The following is a 19,859-nucleotide window of genomic DNA, read 5'->3' on the forward strand; positions in this document are numbered from 1 at the left end:
GTAATTTTAGGAAAAGTCTGAATGTATAGTGTTAACCAAAAAAGTATCCATAATTTGACACCCAGAATAAATATTGACAGTATGTTGATTTTACACCATTTACAAATGTGACATTATTTACTGTTGTTTTTGCCTAGATACTATGTCTCTTTCAAATATTTCAAATTTGGGTTTTAAATAAGTTTTAACTTAAACCAGTTTTTGTGAGATATTTGAAATGCATGAAGAGCTAGCATCAAATGGTTTACCTTTCTCAGGGACATTAGTGCCTTGCCCTCCTTTTTATTTCTTTTAAAAATTTATTTTTAAAAATATTTTTAGTTATAGATGGATAAATACCTTTATTTTATTTTATTTATTTATTTTTATGTGGTGCTGAGGATTGAACTCAGTGCCTTACACATTCTAGGCAAGTGCTCTACAACTGAGCTATAGCTCCAGCTCTCAACTGTCTTTTTAATTTTTTTTTTTTTTTTAAATTTTGCAGTAGGGTCTTGCCAAGTGGTTCAGTCTGGGCTTGAATTTGTGATCTTCCTGCCTTAGTCTCCTGAGTAACTGGGATTATAGGCATATGCTTCTGTGCATGACCCATACTTAGTTTTAATGGCAAATAGTTATTAAGATAAAGGTCCCTGTGTGCTCGTAATCCCAGCTCCTTGGGAGTCTGAGGCATGAACATTGCAAGTTCTAGGCCAGCCTGGGCAGCTTAGACCTTATCTCAGAAGAAAAAATAAAAAGGGCTGGCAGTATAGCCCAGAGGTAGTACAAGAATGAGTTCAATTCCTTAGTACCAGAGAGAGGGAAAAGAAAAATAATGTTCATATAAGTACCACCCATCATTCACATGAAAGGCATCTGTTTGCAACTCTAATGCAGATCATCAAATAATTTCTGTATATCTTAAAATCTGTTTGAGCATGGGGTGTGGTACACAGCCATTTGTAGTGTATTAACTGGGAATGAAGTAGTAGTATTAGGAAAGAGGTGCTAACTTCATGTAGATTTTAAAGATATTCTTCAGTTTCATCACTTCAGCTGAGGAAATCTGACCAGTTGAGCTCGTGTTTGTTTAGTACTTGAGGAAAGGATGAAAAAAAAAGGTCAGTTTTTTAGTAAACATGTTATTCTATTTAATGCTTAACCACCTTATATAAAGTTAAATATTTTATTTTCATTTTTACAGCTAAGGAAACAAACTAGAGTTTTATTCAGTTTATACAGCCACGTATTTTTGACTCTGTCACCATTTGTTTCCCTCACATTTACTGTGCTCTGATTTCTAGAGCTCTTTCCAACCTTAAAATTCTGTTATTGTACAAAATGGAAAGACCATTATAATGGACCCTCAACTACCTATCGCTGAACTACAGAATTATTCTGTGGCCAACTTGTTTTGTCTACACCCTTTTACATTTGTCCCTCAAACATTACACTTGTCCCCCAAACATTATTTTCCCTGCACATTAGTTTGCCATAGATGCCATCATTTCATCATAGTTAGCATATTATTTCATCTGTAAATATTTGGTATATACCTTTGAAAGATTGAAACTATTTTAAAAATTTAAAAAAATTTAACTATAGAAGCTGGTCATGGTGGTGCACGCCTGTAATCCCAGTGGCTTGGGAGGCTTAGGCAGGAGGATCAACAAGTTCAAAGCTAAGTTTAACTCAGTGAGGCCCTAAGCAGCTTAGTGAGACCTTGTCCCTAAATAAACTATAAAAAAAGGGCTGAGGATATGGCTCAGTGGTTAAGTGCTCCTCGGTTCAATGCCCAGTACCACCACACACACACACACACACCAAAAAAAAAGTATACAACTAAAGTACTATTATCAATGCAAAACATTAATTCCTTCCTATCTACTGAGTTGCACACATTTTCCTGTTAAAATTTCCATTTAGTCTCTTTTAAGTCCAGATTCACATATGACCCTGTATGATGTAATTGGTTGATACATTTCTTAAGTCGTTTTAAAATCTACTTGTGACCTTCATCTCAGCTATGCCATCACATTTTTTTTTTTTAAATTTTTGAAGAAACCAGGTCTTTTGTCTTTTAGAAATTCCTACAACCTGGGTTTTGGAAATTGCTTTTGTAGGGTGTTGGTCATGTCTGTCCTGTGTTTTTGTGAAAACTAGTAATTTGATCTAGAGCATTATGGTCTAATGTCAATATAAAGCAAGCCACATATGAAAACTGGAAACATTTTTGTTTATTTTTTGGTGCTGGAGATTAAAGCCAGGATATGCTAAGCATGCCTACATCCCTAGCCCTGTGAAATTTGTATATTTTTGATATCCACTTTTAAAAAATGTGGAAAAAACCCAGGCAAAATTGGTTTTAATAATAATTTTTTTGGGTCAGTATATCCACCAAATTATAATTTCAGCATGTAAATCATAAATGATATTTTCTATTTTTGATTTAAACCTTAGAAATCCAATGTGTATTTTATACTTCAAGCACATCTCAGTTAGGATTAGCTGTATTTCACATGTTTGGTAGCCAAATGTGACTAATGACTCCTGAGTTGAACAGCACAGTTTTAGAAACTCAAATCAGATTCAGCCCCACCCCCTATCCCCCATGATATGGTTGTCCCTTTTTGGTGGTTCTGGTAGTGAATGGCTATCCACTATCATTTATTTGATGTATTAATTTGTTAGAACTTGGAAATCAGTTATATTTTATCTGAAGAGATATTTCTTGTCCTCAAATATTTCCTTATCTGAAAGAATAGTTCTATATATAGAAAAGAAAAAGGATAAATAATGCTGATCTTTTTCCTTTATGTACATTTTCTGAATAATGCATTTGTTTTCTACCATTATCCAAAAATAAAGGTTGAATATTGTTTTTCAAGTGTACTTGTGAACTCACACGTTTAAAAGTTGCTCAGATTGTCTTTATCTTTAGCCAGTGGAACCTTTGTTAAGGTGGCTTCTGAGTCTCTTTTATAAGGCCTTGATAATTTTTGATAGCTTTCTTGCATCCTAGTATATTAGCTAGTGTTCTTTTTTTTTTTTTAAAGAAAGAGAATATTTATTTTTTTAGTTTTCAGTGGACACGACATCTTTATTTTATTTTTATGTGGTGCTGAGGATCGAACCCAGCACCCCTTGCATGCCAGGTGAGCGTGCTACCACTTGAGCCACATCCCCAGACCCTTAGCTAGTGTTCTTTAGAGAAACAGAAACAGTAGGTTGTGTGTCAGGGCGAGGGAAGGAGGATCTACTTAGAACAGTGAAGATTTACTACAAGGAATTGGCTCATATGATTATGGAGGCTGACAAGTCCCAAGACATGGCAGTCAACAGTCTGGAGAGCCAGTATGACCAATGTGTAGCTTTAGCCTGTGTCCAGAATCCTTAGAAATAGGGTAGCCCATGATGTAGTTTTAGTCCAAGTTTTAGTTCAAAGTTGACTTAAGCTTGACCCAGGAAGAGCCAGTATTTTATATTGAATGTGAAGACAGGAAAAATATGTGTCTAGTAAAGTAAGTATATGTTTGTAATTTAACTGTGAGTGTATTATAATAACTTAGATTTAATTATAGGTATAATTAAATCTGTCCTCATTATTTTAAAGAAGATGAGGTTGAAGCACAGATTTGGTTAGTAGGAAGGTTAGGACTAGAACCCAGATTGCTTAGCTCTTAGATGTGTGAAGTAGTGGGAGAACCCCCCAGTTCAGAGTCAGACCAACATGACTTGAATCTTGGCTTTGCTGTTTATTAGCTGTATGATCTTGACTAAACTTGAATTTTCTGTTTATTTGTAAACTAGAGATGATAATAACTATGTCATAAGTTTTCTGTTAACCAAGATTATATATTACATACATATATGCACACATTACATACACATATACACATTTCTTTAAAAATATGAGTTAAAAAATTTTTTTTGGTGGTGCTGTGAATCAAATTTAGGACTTTGTATGTACATACTAAGCTTATACTCTAATATTAAATTGCAACCCCAGTCTAAAAACATTTTAAAGAACCTAGTGATGTGCCTGACCTGTTGTATAGGTACACTATAAATGCTGGGTTTTCCTGTCCTCCCACTTTGAAGTGTTTTCCTGCCATATTGTTGCCACCTTTTAAAACTGAACATCAGGTATATCAATATTAGCTAGAAATAGTATGTTTTTGTGTTATTTGCTACCTTGTTCATAGTATTTGCTTAGCAAACTTTTTATTTAACAGAATTAAAAAATTGGTTCTTTTTTCTGAGTTTTCCTGGAAGTTTTATGATGCTTAAATTGAGATTTTACTTTTCCTTCTGAAGTGCTTTATTCAAAATGATGTTGTTATTCCAGTGTATTTTAATTACTGAACATTGATGACATTTCATATTACATTTTGTGTGATCATGTTCATTCTTGTATTCTGCTAAAGTTAATAGGATAATTTAAGAAGGCCATAATTAGTAGATGTTTAAAAGTTGCTTTGATGTCCTTAGATGAAAGCTGTGCTGGTAACACCAAATGCTAGCATTTTAAATTACATTCTCCTTTTTGACATGAAGTATTGGCTTGAGTTCTATAGAGCTAGCTTTAGGATTATTAGTCTGAACTATATATTTAAAGTGAGTATGAAGAGAAGAATCTTTTAAGAGTGTTTATCTTTTAAAAAAAAAAGCACTTTCAGATTCAGGTTATTTGCCATCTATTTGGATACAGTTCTGGACACATTATATATTGGAATATTGACTTTCCTGAGACATTAATAGATGACTTTCTTTGTTGTGAGATATAAAATGTGATTGCTAGTGCCTAAGGTTCACAAGATTAATGAATTATATTTGAGTAATGGGAGTAACTTTACATTGGGAGATGTAGACATTAAGAAAAAGGAGGCCGTTTTAACTGTCTTCAGTTTCTTCTTGAAGTTAGTTTTGAGTTGCCTCCTCCATTTTTTCCCCTCTTTTTTGTCTGTAACTACTTGTAAACTCAGCTTTTACCCCCATCCACCAAAAAGTAGTTGCTGTAAGTTACTAATTCCTCATAATTACCAACTCTATTCATTGACATTTTTTTCTGTTCCCATTGTTCTGATTCACTTCAGGGCATCAGATTCTATTAATAATCTTGATGATCTCATCTCTTTGCTGTCCTTGCACTGTGTTTTCCCTTGGATTTGGAGCTCTTTTTCCTCCCTTACTGACTTATCTTCTTACTTCTGTGATCACATTCATACCTTAAGACTGGTTTAGCATTTGTGCTTGCCATTATCAAGTCTATCTTCCTTCAGATGACTCTTACCCATTTTTTTTTCCACCTTAACTGCTGTGTCTCCAACTTAAAACAGACTTCATGGTCTTTCTTAATTTTGTCATTGATACTGTCCCCTATTGTATTGTCTTATTTATTAATTTTTGATTTAGTTAGAGATAGGGTCTAGCTGTGTTACCCCTACTTGTCTCCTGGGCTTAAGCAATCCTCCAAAGTAGCTGATGCTACAGTTGTTTGGCAAGTAACCCTTGGTTTTTGTTATCATTGACTCTTTTTTAAAAATTTTTAGTTGTAGATGAACACAGTATCTTTATTTATATTTATGTGGTGCCCAGTGCCTCACATATGCTAGGCAAGTGCTCTGGCACTGAACCACAACCCTAGCCCTTATCATTGACTCCTTTACTCACTTCCTTTCTGTTCAAGCTTTGCTTAACAGTTTTGAGAAATTTTGATTAACACTGGGTGAATATTAATTTATTAATTTAGTTAATTTACAGAATTCGCCTAAGTGCAGAGGGATTTGAGAGGTGATTCTTATTTTTTAAATAGATGCTTTGTGGTAGCTGTGGTTTAAAAGAAGTTGCCAGTGGCATTGTCTAAGGCCTCTTAGAGGTGCTAAGCCTAAGCTTGACTGAGGTTCTCAAACTTTTGGAATAATTTCCTGGGAATTGGGGAAGTACTTTTTCTATCTGGGTAGCATTTACATTAACAGTTTTTGCTTCTGAGTCAAGCAGTTCAGTGAAAATAGTGCAAAGAGACATGGACATGGTTTGGCAGAGTGGATAAGCACATACAACTCAAATTCTATGTTTAACTGTGTCCATTAGCTTCCAACTTAGTTTCCCAACTTATTTTTTCCCCCTAAATTGTCAGTCTTGGAACTCCTTGACTAAACTTGAATTTTCTGTTAATTCTGTTAAATAAAAAGTTTGCTAAGCAAATACTATGAACAAGGTAGCAAATAACACAAAAACATTAGCTGTTTTTTTTTTCTTCTTATGTGATAACCTACCTCTCTCTCAGTCCACATTAGACATGTTTCTGGGCAAGTTATAAGAGAAGAACTTGCTGGGATTCCTTTTGTCTTTAGTGTATGTTTGCTCAATCAGAAATATAGTTCTGTAGATGGATGAGATGGTATATGCAGTGCCAAGGCTTTGTGAAAGACAAGACACAAGCCTCAAACAAGTCACAGCAAATGCATACAAACATGAATAGCATTACACTATAGTTAATTACTTAAAAGGTCAGTTTGACTTAAAAAGGCTGAAGAAGTCAGAGTAGAGAATAACTTAATTAAAAAAAAAAAAGATTGAAGGGCTGGAGATATAGCTCAGTTGGTAGAGTGCCTGTCTCACATGCACAAAGCCCCGGGTTCAATCCCCAGCACCACAAACAAATAAACAAAACCCCAAAAAACTCCAGTTTGTTCATTGGAGAAGAATTATAAGGGAAAATATTAGTAAGAAGTTGAGTGCCTTGACTCTTTTCAGGATCATTCTTTTGTAGAATCTTTCCTTGTTCTTTGATTTGTTTTACCAGAAATTTGGTGAGGACTTAGGAAAGTGAAGTAGAAGGAGGAAATCCATTTTTGCTACTAGAGGGAAACTTGTCAGATTGGTCATATATATTATTTACAGTAATGCATATTTTATTGGTCAAATAGCATTTTTTTAGCTAGATTTTTAATATAGGTGTTGTCTGGTTACTGTCTAACAATGGTTTGTTATTTACTATAGCATTTTTAGGAAAATTATTGGGTTTTTTTGGTTATACATGACAGTAGAATCCATTTTGATATAGTTATACAAGCATGTAATATATCTTATTATAATTAGGACCCCCATCTTGTAGATGTACACGATGGTAGGATTCACTGTGGTGTATGGTGTATTCACGTATATACATAGGATATAATTATGTTAGATTCATTCCACTGTCTTTTTTTTTTTAAAAGAGAGAGAGAGAGAGAGAGAGAGAGAGAGAGAGAGAGAGAGAGAAGTTTTTTAATATTTATTTTTTAGTATTCGGCGGACATAACATCTTTGTTTGTATGTGGTGCTGAGGATCGAACCTGGGCCGCACGCATGCCAGGCGAGCGTGCCACCGCTTGAGCCACATCTCCAGCCCCATTCCACTGTCTTTCTTGTTCCTATTCCCTGTCCCATCCCTTTTTTTCCCCATTGTCTAATCTACTGACTTTCTATTCCCCTCCCCCTATTGTGTATTAGCTTCCACATATCAGCAAAAAATATTTGCTGAGAATCTTTGCTACCTGCTCCTCAGATGGGTATTAATAAAGAACTCAAAAACCGTAACACCAAAAAAAAAAAAAAAACCTCCCAAATAACCCAGTTAATAAATGGGCAAAGGAACTGAACAGACACTTCTCAAAAGAAGAAATATGAATGGTCAACAAATATGTGAAAAATGTCCAATATCTTTAGCAACTAGAGAAATGCGAATTAAAACTACTCTTAAGATTTCATCTTGGGCTGGGGATGTGGCTCAAGCGGTAGCGCACTTGCCTGGCATGCGTGCGGCCCGGGTTCGATCCTCAGCACCACATACCAACAAAGATGTTGTGTCCGCCGAGAACTAAAATAAATAAATAAATAAATATTAAAAAAAAAAAAAGATTTCATCTCACTGCAGTCCGAATGGCAGTTATTAAGAATTCAAGTGTCAGTTGGTGAGGATGTGGGGTAAAAAAGGATACTCATTCATTGCTGGTGGGACTACTTATTGGTGAAAGCAGTCTAGAGATTCCTAAAAAAACTAGGAATTGGAACCACCATTTGACCCACTTATCCCAATCCTCGGAATATATCCAAAGGATTTAAAATTAGCATACTACAGTGATGCAGCCACATCAATGTTTATAGCAGCTCAATTCACAATAGCTAAGCTATGGAGCCAAACTAGATGCCCTTCAACAGATGAATGGATAAAGAAAATGTGGTATATATACACAGTGAAGTATTGTTCAGCCATTAAGAAGAATGACTTTATGACATTTGCCAATAAATGGATGTATCTTCAGACTATCATGCTAAGTAAAATATGCCAGTCCACCAGAGCCACAGATCAAAGGTTTTCATGATATGTGGAAACCTTTTTTCTTTATGGGATACTGGGAATTGAACTCAGGGCTCACTCTACCACTGAGCTTCATCCCCATCCCTTTTTATTTCTAGTTTGAGACAGAATCTGGCTAAGTTGCTGGCCTCAAACTTGTGATCCTCCTGTCTCAGCCTGCCATGTTGCTGGGATTACAGATGTGTGCCATTGTGCTGCACAAGAGGCCTTTTTTTCTGTTCAGTAAAGATATGTCTATAACATCATTCTTTGTGATTGTACCTTATTTTTCATTACTTTTTAGATAAGTAGTAACTGTAAGTAGTGTTAAATACAACAGATACAAATGGGTATATAGTAAAATTAGTAAAGTTTCCCTTTTAATTCTCTTTTCAGGACACTGACTCTTGTGCATTTCTTTTGTGATTTTCCAGAGATCTTCGATATAAGTGGAATATCTACTATTTTAATAGTAGTTACATAATTATATAATGTGTAATAATTATGTATGACATGTGCACACACAATAATGTCAATGTGGTGTGCTTTCTTTTTTAATATTTATTTTTTAGTTGTAGATGGACACAATATCTTTATTTTATTTTATTTCTTAAGGGGTGCTGAGGATCGAACCCAGGTCCTCGCACATGCTAGGTTAGCGCTCTACCGCCGAGCCACAACCGCAGCCCTGCTTTCTTTTCTTCATCATGCTTTTTCCTTCCTCAATTAAAAGGTCCTCCATAAAGGTATCTAAAATTTTACCTCATTGCTTTCCATTTGCTTAATATTCTACTTTATGGATTCACAATAATTTAATTACCTAGTGTATTTTTTATTTCACATCTTTTGTTCTGTTAGTTTATACATGTCAGTAGTTAACAACCTCTTACCCCATTTCACTTGGTATAGTCTGCTGGGCCTTATCCACTTTTTTTTTTTTCCCTAAATCAAATTCTGTGAGTGGAAACCCTTAAAAAAGGAAATATGTACTACACAGAATAGAGTAAGGATGTCTATACATTTGTGGTGGAAATATATAAAAATGAAAATTATTTTTTCCTTTTATTTTTAAAAAATTTTCTTTTAAGCAATTGCATGAGAAGTGTTACTTTGTGTGGGAAGGGTTATCCTAGTCCTGATTCTTTCCAGTGAGGCAGACTTCTTCCCCCCGCCCCCCATGGGATATATTTTAGGATTTGGTCCCAAATTATCCAGATTCACTAGTACCACCTGGCTCATTGTAACCCAAAGAAACAGAGAAGAAATAAATGTACTAGCTAAAATTGGAAAAAAATGATTCCTGTTTAGATATGCATTAGGAAGTATTGTAGACCTAACTTGAAGCATTTCTGTCATTTTTGTCCATGATTTTGTATGGTCCAGATTCATGTCATCCTCTATCAGCTTGTTAAAAATTCCTGAAGCCTGCGACAGAGATTAAATAGGGCATCTTTTTTGAATCCCCCCTTTAAATTGCCAGATAGGTACATGGAGGAGGTTGGGGAGTTTTGAAATAAATATGGATGTTGTCAGTCTATAACATCCTCATGAATTTTTAGACTAAAACAAGATTTAAAAAATGATTTTGAGTTTGAGGAATACTTAGTTTTTAAGAATGTTTATTTTCCTCTGTGTTCAGGTTTTTTTTTTTTTTGACAGATTGATAGAAGTGAGAGTCTAAAAACACTATGAAAGTAAGCTTATGTAAATCTTAAGAAACATTGGAGGTCACTATGGCTTCAAAGTAGTTTAGAATTATAATTCATGTGCTTATTGCCAATTAATGGATAAAGTGATTTATTACAGTAAAAAATCTCAGTCACAAACCTTCTAGAAGTCTGTTAGCTGTATTCATCATAGCATGTACAAATATATTTCTTTTTGGCAGTGGGCTTCACATTTGAATGTTTATCTGAATCACCTGGAGAGCTTGTTAAAAATTCTTGGTGCATCCCCAGAGATGGTGATGACATAGCCTTGTGGTAAGACCTAGGGATCTCTCTTAAGTAAACACAGCAAGTGATTCTGACCTGTAGACTACCTCTTGACTATTATAGGGGTAAAAATTATGATTTCTAAAAGGATGAAAAATTATACCCCATTAGTTAAAAAGATTTAATGGCAGGCACATTTAAAGATCCTTAGCATTGTGGATAATTTAAAACAGCAGCACAACATACTTTGTGTCTTCTATAAGACTGATAGTTGCTCTGTAAATATTAGTAAGTGCTAACTTGTGGCTGCAAGAAGACTCAGTAATTATGTTGCTGTTACATGGACCATCTACTTTTCTCTAAGGAGAAAATAAATCTTAGAGCCAAAATACCTTTTTCTTTTTTTTTAATTTATTTTATTTTCTTTTTTTTTAAACATTTATTTTTTAGTTATCGGCAGACACAACATCCTTGTTTGTATGTGGTACTGAGGATCGAACCCGGGCCGCACGCATGCCAGGCGAGCGCGCTACCGCTTGAGCCACATCCCCAGCCCAATACCTTTATAAAAATTATAATTGCTTTGAATATTTATTTTAGAATGCCAACTATTATTGGGAAGTAGGACATTAGATTTTAATTTTCATCAAATGAGGGAATTGGATAAGTGAATTAATCCTTTAAAATATTACTTTGAGGAGAGTAGTAAGATTCATGGTAAAGTAGGCTTTGTGATACATGTTGCATGAATATGAATGGAAACAATTTTGGGTAACATTTAAAAAACATTTTAGTTGTTGATGGATGTTTTATTTTATATATTATATGCAGTGCTGAGAATCAAACTCAGTGCCTTATACAAGCACTCCACTGCTGAGCCACAACCCCAACCCCTTGGATAACCTTTTGAATGTATCAAAATCTTTTAAAGAATAATACTGCCAGGTGCACAGTACACACCAGTAATTGGTAAACACCAGTAATTCCAGTTCCTCAGGAGGCAGAGGCAGGAAGAGCCTTAGTTTGAAACCAGCCTCAGCAACTTAGGAAACCCTGTCATAAAATTAAAAAGAAAGAAAAAAAGAAGAATGAGGATGTGTTTTAGTAGTAGAGCACCCCTGGATTCCACCCAAGTAATCCCATACTCCCCATACAGATTTACATAGTAATTTTCTGAGAATCTTAAAAAATAATTTTTATATTTGGAAAAACCTTTATAAACAGATGCATAATATAGAATTGTCTATAACAACATGGAAAATTGAAAGCCTAAATATATTTTATATTAATGTTTAAGAAAGCACTGATCCATTCACATAATGAAATATCATTTAGTCATAAAATGTCTTTGAAGAGTTTACAATGTAGGAAAATGTTTATGTTATGCTATAGGTATAAAAATAGGCATAGAATTGTATATCCCTTTAAATACTAGAAGGAAATTTAGAAGATATTAATTTTGATGATTTTTGTAAATATGTGATAATGGTCTTCCCTTTTCCATTCTGCATTTCCCAAGTTTTCTATACAGAACATGCTTTTTCAAAAATGAAAAATCTAGCAAATGAAGCCGGGTGTGGTGGCACATGCCTGTAATCCCAGAGGCTAGGGAGGCTGAGACAGAAGGGTCGGGAGTTCAAAGTCAGCCTCAGCAAAAGTGAGTGCTAAGCAACTCAGTGAGACCCTGTCTCTGAATAAAATACAAAATAGGGCTGGGGATGTGGCTCAGTGGCATAGTGCCCCTGAGTTCAATCCCCGGTACCCCCTAAAAAAGAAAAAAGCAAATAAAAATCAATGCTTGGATTTTAAAAATACTTTAGATATGATAACTTTAGGAGTTAACAAGGGATTTGTAGGGACATTGTTTGATAGGGGAAGGAAATTGTATATATAGAGAATTCAAATTAGTGGAGTCTCACATGGATCTAGCTAACTCAATTTTTGGATTATAGTTTTGTAAACGATCTGCTCCAAATTTGCCACCCTTTTAGGTGTGATGACAATAGAATTGGTATTTGAGAGACTGAGTAAGCAGAAAAGTGAAGACTTGCAATTGGGGAAATCTAAGAGTTGGTTGGTACACACTGAAGCCTCTTCCCTGGGATAATTAATTATTCTGTGTGGTTGTATTCTGAACTATAGAATTATAGCGTGAGGTTGAAGCAGGAGAATCTCGAGTTCAAAGTCAGTCTCAGCAATTTAGCAGAGGTCCTAAGCAACTCATTGGGTTCCTATCTCTGTGCTTAATGAATTTCAGTTGGTCTGCCTTACAATGAAAATAACAGTAAAAATACAATGAAAATGTTTAAAGAAATGAATGGATAAGGAATCTAAGATATTTTGATTTAGCCAACCTTTGAAATGTATATCAAGAAGAGCAATGTTCTTTACAGCAAGTGTTATTTGTTATTATTATATTATTATTATTATGAGTGTATGTTGAGATAGTACTCTTCTGAATGGGTTCTGGGTCAGACTTACTATGCCATTTCTTGCGTTCCGTAGGATGTAGTACCAAGGGCATGTTTTTGTCCTGTGTGAGGAACACTATGTCAGATACATTAAAAACAAAACAATATCCCTCAGGGTATACTTAAAAATAAGATACTAGTTTTGTAAATAGTATGGCAATCTATTTTAAATACACATATTAAATGTCGTTGTAAGGCATCGGGAATGAGAAAAAGGATTTGGGGAAATCTGCTAAATTGTTATTTGTTTGTTTATTCTGAGTGTACTGGGCATCAAACCCAGAGCCTGGTATATGCTAAGCATGTACTTTACCATTGGGTTTATCCCCAGAACTTCTTATTGATTTTTGTTGATATTTATGTATTTGTTTATTTTTAATGGTAGAGGAGACTGAACTCAGGGATTTGTGAATGCTAAACAGACATTCTACCACTGTACTACATATTCAGCCTTCCTTTTTATTTATTTTAAAAATTAGATGAGATAGTTGTAGTTGGTAAAGATTCTCAAAAACTGTTTGTTGTAGTGGGAAGTTTCCAAATGCTTGTGCTTAATGAATTTCAGTTGGTCTGCCTTACAGTGAAAAATAACAGAACATTGTAGTGAGTTAGGTTTTCATAATGCGACTATAGTTCATGGACTTTCCTTGGGTTAATATTATGTACGATTTTTTGGTAACTTACTAAATTAAAATTTTAGGATAAAGTAATCATTTAAACGCAGAGTCAGTCTCTTTTTGTACTTTGGCAACTTATAAAGTAAACTGTCCATTGTAAACTTATCTTATTTATTTTTTTAAAAAATATTTTTATTTTTTAAGTTCTTGATAGATCTTTATTTTATTTATTTATATGCTGTGCTTAGAATCGAACCCAGTGCCTCACACATGCCTGGCAAGTGCGCTACTACTGAGAACCAGCTCAGCCCTGTCTCGTTTATTCTTTTTTTTAAAAAAAATATTTTATTTTTTAGTTGTAGTTGGGCACAATACCTTCATTTTATTTATTTATTTTTTATGTGGTGCTGAGGATCGAACCCAGGGTCTCTCATGTGCTAGCGAGCACTCTACTGCTAAGCCACAACCCCAGTCCTTGTTTATTCTTATAGACCTTAATGTATTCAGAAGAAATTCCAAATCAGAATATGCTTAATCTGGGGCTGGGGTTATAGCTCAGTGGTGCTTGCCTAGCACATGTGAGGCATTGGGTTTGATCCTTAGCACCACAGAAAAATAAATAAAATAAAGATATTATGTTCACCTACAACTAAAAATATTTTAAAAGAATATGCTTAATCTCAGTGGATATCAGTGACATACAAATTATAAATAAATAAATTTCTGGGGCTGGGGATGTGGCTCAAGCGGTAGCACGCTCGCCTCGCATGTGTGCGGCCCGGGTTCGAGCCTCAGCACCACATACAAACAAAGATGTTGTGTCCGCAAAAAGCTAAAAATTAAATTAAAAAAATTAAAAAAAAGAAATAAATTTCTGAAAGTTTGAAATAATGGTAAGGGTGAAGGAAAATGGGAACTTAATATTATTTATGTTGGAGAAATAAAATTAAAACCAAAGTCTCTTGCCAACCTTATAAAATCTCTCTTCAAAAGTAGAAGAGAAAGGAAACAATTTATTATTGAATAAGCATTAAACTGGAATGTGATGTGTATCATAGGCAGTCTGCTAAAAGATTTCAAAGACCAAGTGAAAGTTCACTCTTATATATAGCCAAGCAGATAATAATCCATTACATACATGTTCTCAGAATAAATTGTTATACTCAAGAGGACTGGGTAACACCATTTGTCACAGTTCATGTTAAATTCACTTGATAATTGGTGTGACTAATTAATTGACTTTTATCCTAAGTAAAATGATCTTTTAAAATTTTTTTCTAGTTATAGATGGACAGAATGCCTTTATTTTTATTTATTTATTTTTAGGTGATGCTGAGGATGGAACCCAGTGCCTCACACATGCTAGGCAAGTGCTCTGCCACCAAGCTACAGCCCAGCCCAGGAAAATGATCTTTTTTTTTTTTTTTAAAGAGAGGGAAAGAGAGAGAGAGAGAGAGAGAGAGAGAGAGAGAGAGAGAATTTTTTTTAATATTTTATTTTTTAGTTATCGGCGGACACAACATCTTTGTTTGTATGTGGTGCTGAGGATTGAACCCGGGCCGCACGCATGCCAGGCGAGCGCGCTACCACTTGAGCCACATCCCCAGCCCAAGGAAAATGATCTTTATGATAAGAAATTTTGCAACTTGAAGCAAGGTGGCCTGCCCCTTAGGTTTCTATACTTCTACAGAACCTGGAAGCTAGAGAGCATCATCCTCCTTGATCTCATTTAAAAGAAATGGCTAGTAGATTCTTGAGAAACAATCCTGGGTTGCTGGCTGAAGGCTCTGAAGGCTCACTTAGCTTTTAAACAGATATACATACCTCTCTAAGGGGCCCAGAAAGAACTCAAAAGTGTCATAAAGAAAATGCTCTCAGGCATGGTTGTGCCCACCTGTAGTCCCAGTGGGAGGCTGAGGCAGGAGAATCACAAGTTCAAAGTCAGTCTCAGCAATTTAGCAGAGGTCCTAAGCAACTCATTGGGTTCCTGTCTTTAAATAAAATATAGAAAAGGGCCGGGGATGGGACTCAGTGGTTAAGTGCACCCAGAGAAAGAAAGAAAGAAAGAAAGAGAGGGAGGGAGGAAGGAAGGAAGGGAGGGCTTTGTAATGTTTTGAACAACTAATAAAAAAAAAGAAAACAAAATTCATAGAGCAGTCCAGCAAACTAAAACTGCAAAAAAAAAAAAATGAACTATTATATTTTCTGTAGAATGTTCAATTATTTACAAGATCAATATGATATTCTAAGAAATTTCTCCATCATTGAAAGATATTTGTCATTAAAATAAAGAGTTTGCATTGTATCAGAATTCATGAAAATGTAAATAATTGTGAAGTCATTCAATTAATTTTTTACAGTAATTCTTTTCAATATTTTGAGATGGCAAATATCTATCTTCTTTAATCATACAAACTCATGCTTACTTAGATTGTTTTCTGCTTTTATATAGTTTTGCTGAAATTGGTCACTTTGTTTCAGTTGCTTGTACAATGAAAAGATTGACATTGAAAAAAAAGAAAGGGGGGAGGAGAGGGAGGGAGGGAGGGAAAGAAGAGAAAGGGAAAGAAAAGAAAAGAAAGAAAATGCTCCAAGGTGAAAAACAGTAGAATGAGTCTGACAAAAATTTCCCACGTACACATATGAATGAAAACAACACAATGAATCTCACCATCATGCATATCCCTAAGAATGAGACTGTTAACTAGAATAAGATACACTCCGTGCTTATATAATTATATCAAAACGGATCCTGGTGTCATGTAAAACTAAAAAGAACCAATAAATTTAAAAAATGCTGTAAGAAAAGTGGATGGTAGGGAAAGTATACAAAGAGTTTAGCTTCATATTTAAAATTTTTATTTGTGGGAAAATTCTAGTAGATTTAAAGATGTGCATATCTTCTGTGCTAGTGTTTATACTCTAGATAGGTCCTAGAGGAATTTAACACTACTTGTAGTATTGTCTATTCAATGAAATGTTGGAAACAACCAAAGTATCTGGGGATAGAAGAGTAAGATAAATTTCATACTATATAACATTGAAAACAAATGACCTTGAACTACATGTGTATCAACTTGAATAATTCTAAAAAATATTATTGAATTTTTAAAGTTGTAGATGGATTATATGTTATATTTATGATGTTTAAAAACATGCAGAAAAAATGCCACATATTATTTATGGATACATGTGCAGTAAAAGTATAATGGAAAGATAAACACCAAAGTCAGAAAGTGGTTTACCTCTGGAGGGATGCAAGAACGAAATTAGCCAATAGTGCTTTTATTTCTTAATGGAACAAGATCTTAATAAGATAGAATGTTAAGATTCAATTAATTTGGGCAGTGAGTACTTGGGTGCTTATTATACTGTTATCTAGATTCATTTGTAATGTTTAAATATTTAATGGTTAAAATTTAAAAAAGAAATCCTAGTGCAGTGACATGTGCCTGTAGCCCCAGCTACTAGAAAGGCTGATACAGAAGGATTGCTTGAGCCCAAAAATTTGGGTTCAGCTGGACAGCACATTTCTTAAAAATTTTAAAACAAAATGGGTGGGGAGCAGGGAAAGGAGATCCGGACATCCCTTCAAAGAAATTTATTTTAAAGGGGGCCAAAGAAATGGGTGGTAGTTGAAGGGAAATTGATCAGTGCTGGTATTGCATATTTGCATTCTAGTGATAATGATCAAGGACAAAAGGACAAGGTTGATGCAGGAGACTAGGAACAGTTATGGGAGCAGAATTCTTGAGTAAGAAAAACAATGGAATTCAGTGTATAGGTAATGTGTTTGGCTTTTGATAGGAGCAAGGGCAATTTGTTGAAATTGGAACAAGAGGGAAAACAGTAAGTGGCTGGAAGATGAAGGGGTTATTTTTGAATTGAGGGTCATTAATAACCCAGGTTTGTTTAGGACTGAAAGATTTTCTAAGAAGCAGTATTTCAAGTGCTAAAACTGGGCAAGTTTTAGGCAAATAAAAATGTTTGGCTATCCTACATTTGATTGTTTTGCCTTCTCAAAATGAAAAACTTATCTCCTGACACTGAGAAAGGGATGAAGAAGGAGGTATTTGAGGCTGAGGGTGAAAGAAGAATCTATAATTCATTCTTTCTCTTTTTTCAGTTTGTGTGGTACTGGGAATTGAACCTAGGAGCCAACTATTTCTGAGCTACATCCCCAGCCCTTTTTACTTTAAGACAGCGTCTAAATTGCAGAGGCTAACCTCAAACTGATGTTCTTTCTGCCTCAGCCTCTTGAGTCTCTGGGATTAAAAGTATACTGCCTCGTCCAGTTTATTTAAATTTTATTTTGAGACAGTGTCTTGGGAAGTTCCCCAGGCAGTCCTCCAACTTGGGCTCCTCCTAGTTTTGGGGCTTATAGGAAGTCACTACCACACCTGGTTTATAATTCTTCATCTTAAAAATGAGAGAGCAAATTAACTAAGTTCATGTGATATGATTAACGAGCATTGCTAGGGGTTGACTGAAATTTCTGGTTATAATTTTAAAGTTATAGAACTGGGAATGTAATCTAGTGGTGGAGTGCGTGCCTAACATGTGTGAAACCCTGGGTTTAATCTTCAGCGTCACAAAAATAAACAAACATACCCCCCCCCAAATTTATATTATTGTGTTTCTTGCTTCAGTCTCATTGTTCAAGTAGGAGTACTGTATTTAGTGGAAAGTTGATTTTAAATTATTTTTTGACTATGAGGGAGACGAGAACAGAGCTGTGAGGCTATAGATTAAGGAATGAGTATAGAGATAGGTTATCAAGTCTCAGACTAGGTCAGAAGTGAAAACATAAGAGGATGAAGAAAGTTGTAGGATCTGTTAGAGTCAACAGATTTCTGGGAATGAACTGGAAAGAGAGGAAGGAAAGATAATGAGATGTTTGAAATTGAGATTTTTGAGATTGTGTAGTTATTAGTTAATAATCTGATCATGGGAGTAGGTGTTGAAGTGGGATGGAAGAAAAGATTGTGAGTGTGGGAGTTAATGCTTCTGTAGGTATCATTTCAGTGACCAACTAAACGCAGGTTTTGATACTCAATTTATATTTCAGTTAATTATTTTTTCTTTATATAGTTAGTCTTCTGCTTTCTGTTCTATTTTGATTAAATATCACCTGAAATTGTAAATCACATTGTTGTTGCTCTGAAATAAAGATAGTTGTAAATAGTAAATAGATAAAAACAAATTTTGTTTAATCAATACCTTATGTGGCTTGCTGGAGACCTTGCAATTGGTAAATTCAAACGTTAGCATCCAGACTGGTGATCCCACTTCCCACTAAGGTATTTTACTACTGTATAGATTCAGAGAGGGCTTTGTGCCATGCGTGGTTATCTGTAGGACCTTGCTTTGCTGACTCCAATTTTACTCTTTGTGTTTTTATAGGACCGCAGCTGAATGCACAGCTAGAAGGTTGGCTTTCACAAGTACAGTCAACAAAAAGACCTGCTAGAGCCATTATTGCACCGTAAGTTTTAAAGGGTCTTTATTCAACACTTTCATGTTTATTATTAATAAAAAATGAGTATCTATAATATAAATTGAAGATATTATATTTTTCACAATTCCTCTGATTTTCATATAAACTAAAAAGTAAAGGAATTAGTTGCTTTAGTCCTTAAATGCAGTAATTTCAAAATTTATTTCTGGTAATAAGAGTGACTTTTTTTGGGGTTGTGCTGGGGGTGAAACCCAGCAATTAAGTTAAATTTAATTAAAAAAATTAAATGAGTGGATCTTTTAATAATTTTTAGCAAATGACTTAGTCATTCAGCAACTATGTAACAGACTAAATTCTAGTTGCTTATCCTAGTGCTGCTTTTTGAATAAATCAAAATTGTATTATTAGCTGGGCGTGGTGGCGCATGCCTGTAATCTCAGCGGCTCAGGATGTGGAGGCAGGAGGATGAACGCTAGCCTCAGCAATGGAGAGGCACTAAGCAAATCAGTGAGATCCTGTCTCTAAATAAAATACAAAATAAGGCTGGGAATGTGGCTCAGTGGTTGAGTACCCCTGAATTCAATCCCCAGGACTCCCCCCCCCCAAATAAAAAGTGTTGTATTCTTGTGGTCCTTATGTGTCAGTACTTGGGAAAGATAAGCAGAAAACAGTATAATAATTTTATTCTATGTTGGGTTCTGGTGGGTGCTAAGAAGATTAGTAAAGCAAATAAGAGTGTTCAGAGTGACAGTGTATATAGGGAGTTGCTATTTTACATAGATGCAAGAAAAAAGAAAAAAAAAGGCTCCTTGATACAGTAACTTTTGACTTTGAATGATATGAGTGGACAAGTTGTGCATATACCTGGGAGAAGTATCCCTTGAAGCAAGCACCAATGCGAGTGTGTTTAGTGTGTTTAAGGGAAAGCAGGCTGTCATTATAGTTGAAGAAGCATGTCCAGTCGAACATCCCTAATCCAGAAATCTAAAATCCAAAATCTGAAACTCTTGACCCCTGATGTAATGCCACCAGAGAAAAACTTTGACCTCATGCATC

The 19,859-nt window shown here is 34.9% G+C and overlaps 1 protein-coding gene across 1 annotated transcript in view; it reads left to right on the forward strand.

Moving 5' to 3' along the window:
* The window catches only part of MEMO1 (mediator of cell motility 1), a 111,555-nt gene that overhangs the window by 35,034 nt on the left and 56,662 nt on the right, over positions 1-19,859 (forward strand). Inside the window, exon 2 of the mRNA XM_081265582.1 lies at positions 18,749-18,830. Coding sequence (XP_081121708.1) covers positions 18,749-18,830 — 82 coding nt within the window. The remainder of the gene's footprint in view (positions 1-18,748; positions 18,831-19,859) is intronic.

This window comes from Spermophilus citellus (genome assembly GCF_964194105.1).
Source record: "Spermophilus citellus genome assembly, chromosome: 13".
Taxonomy (NCBI): domain Eukaryota; kingdom Metazoa; phylum Chordata; class Mammalia; order Rodentia; family Sciuridae; genus Spermophilus; species Spermophilus citellus.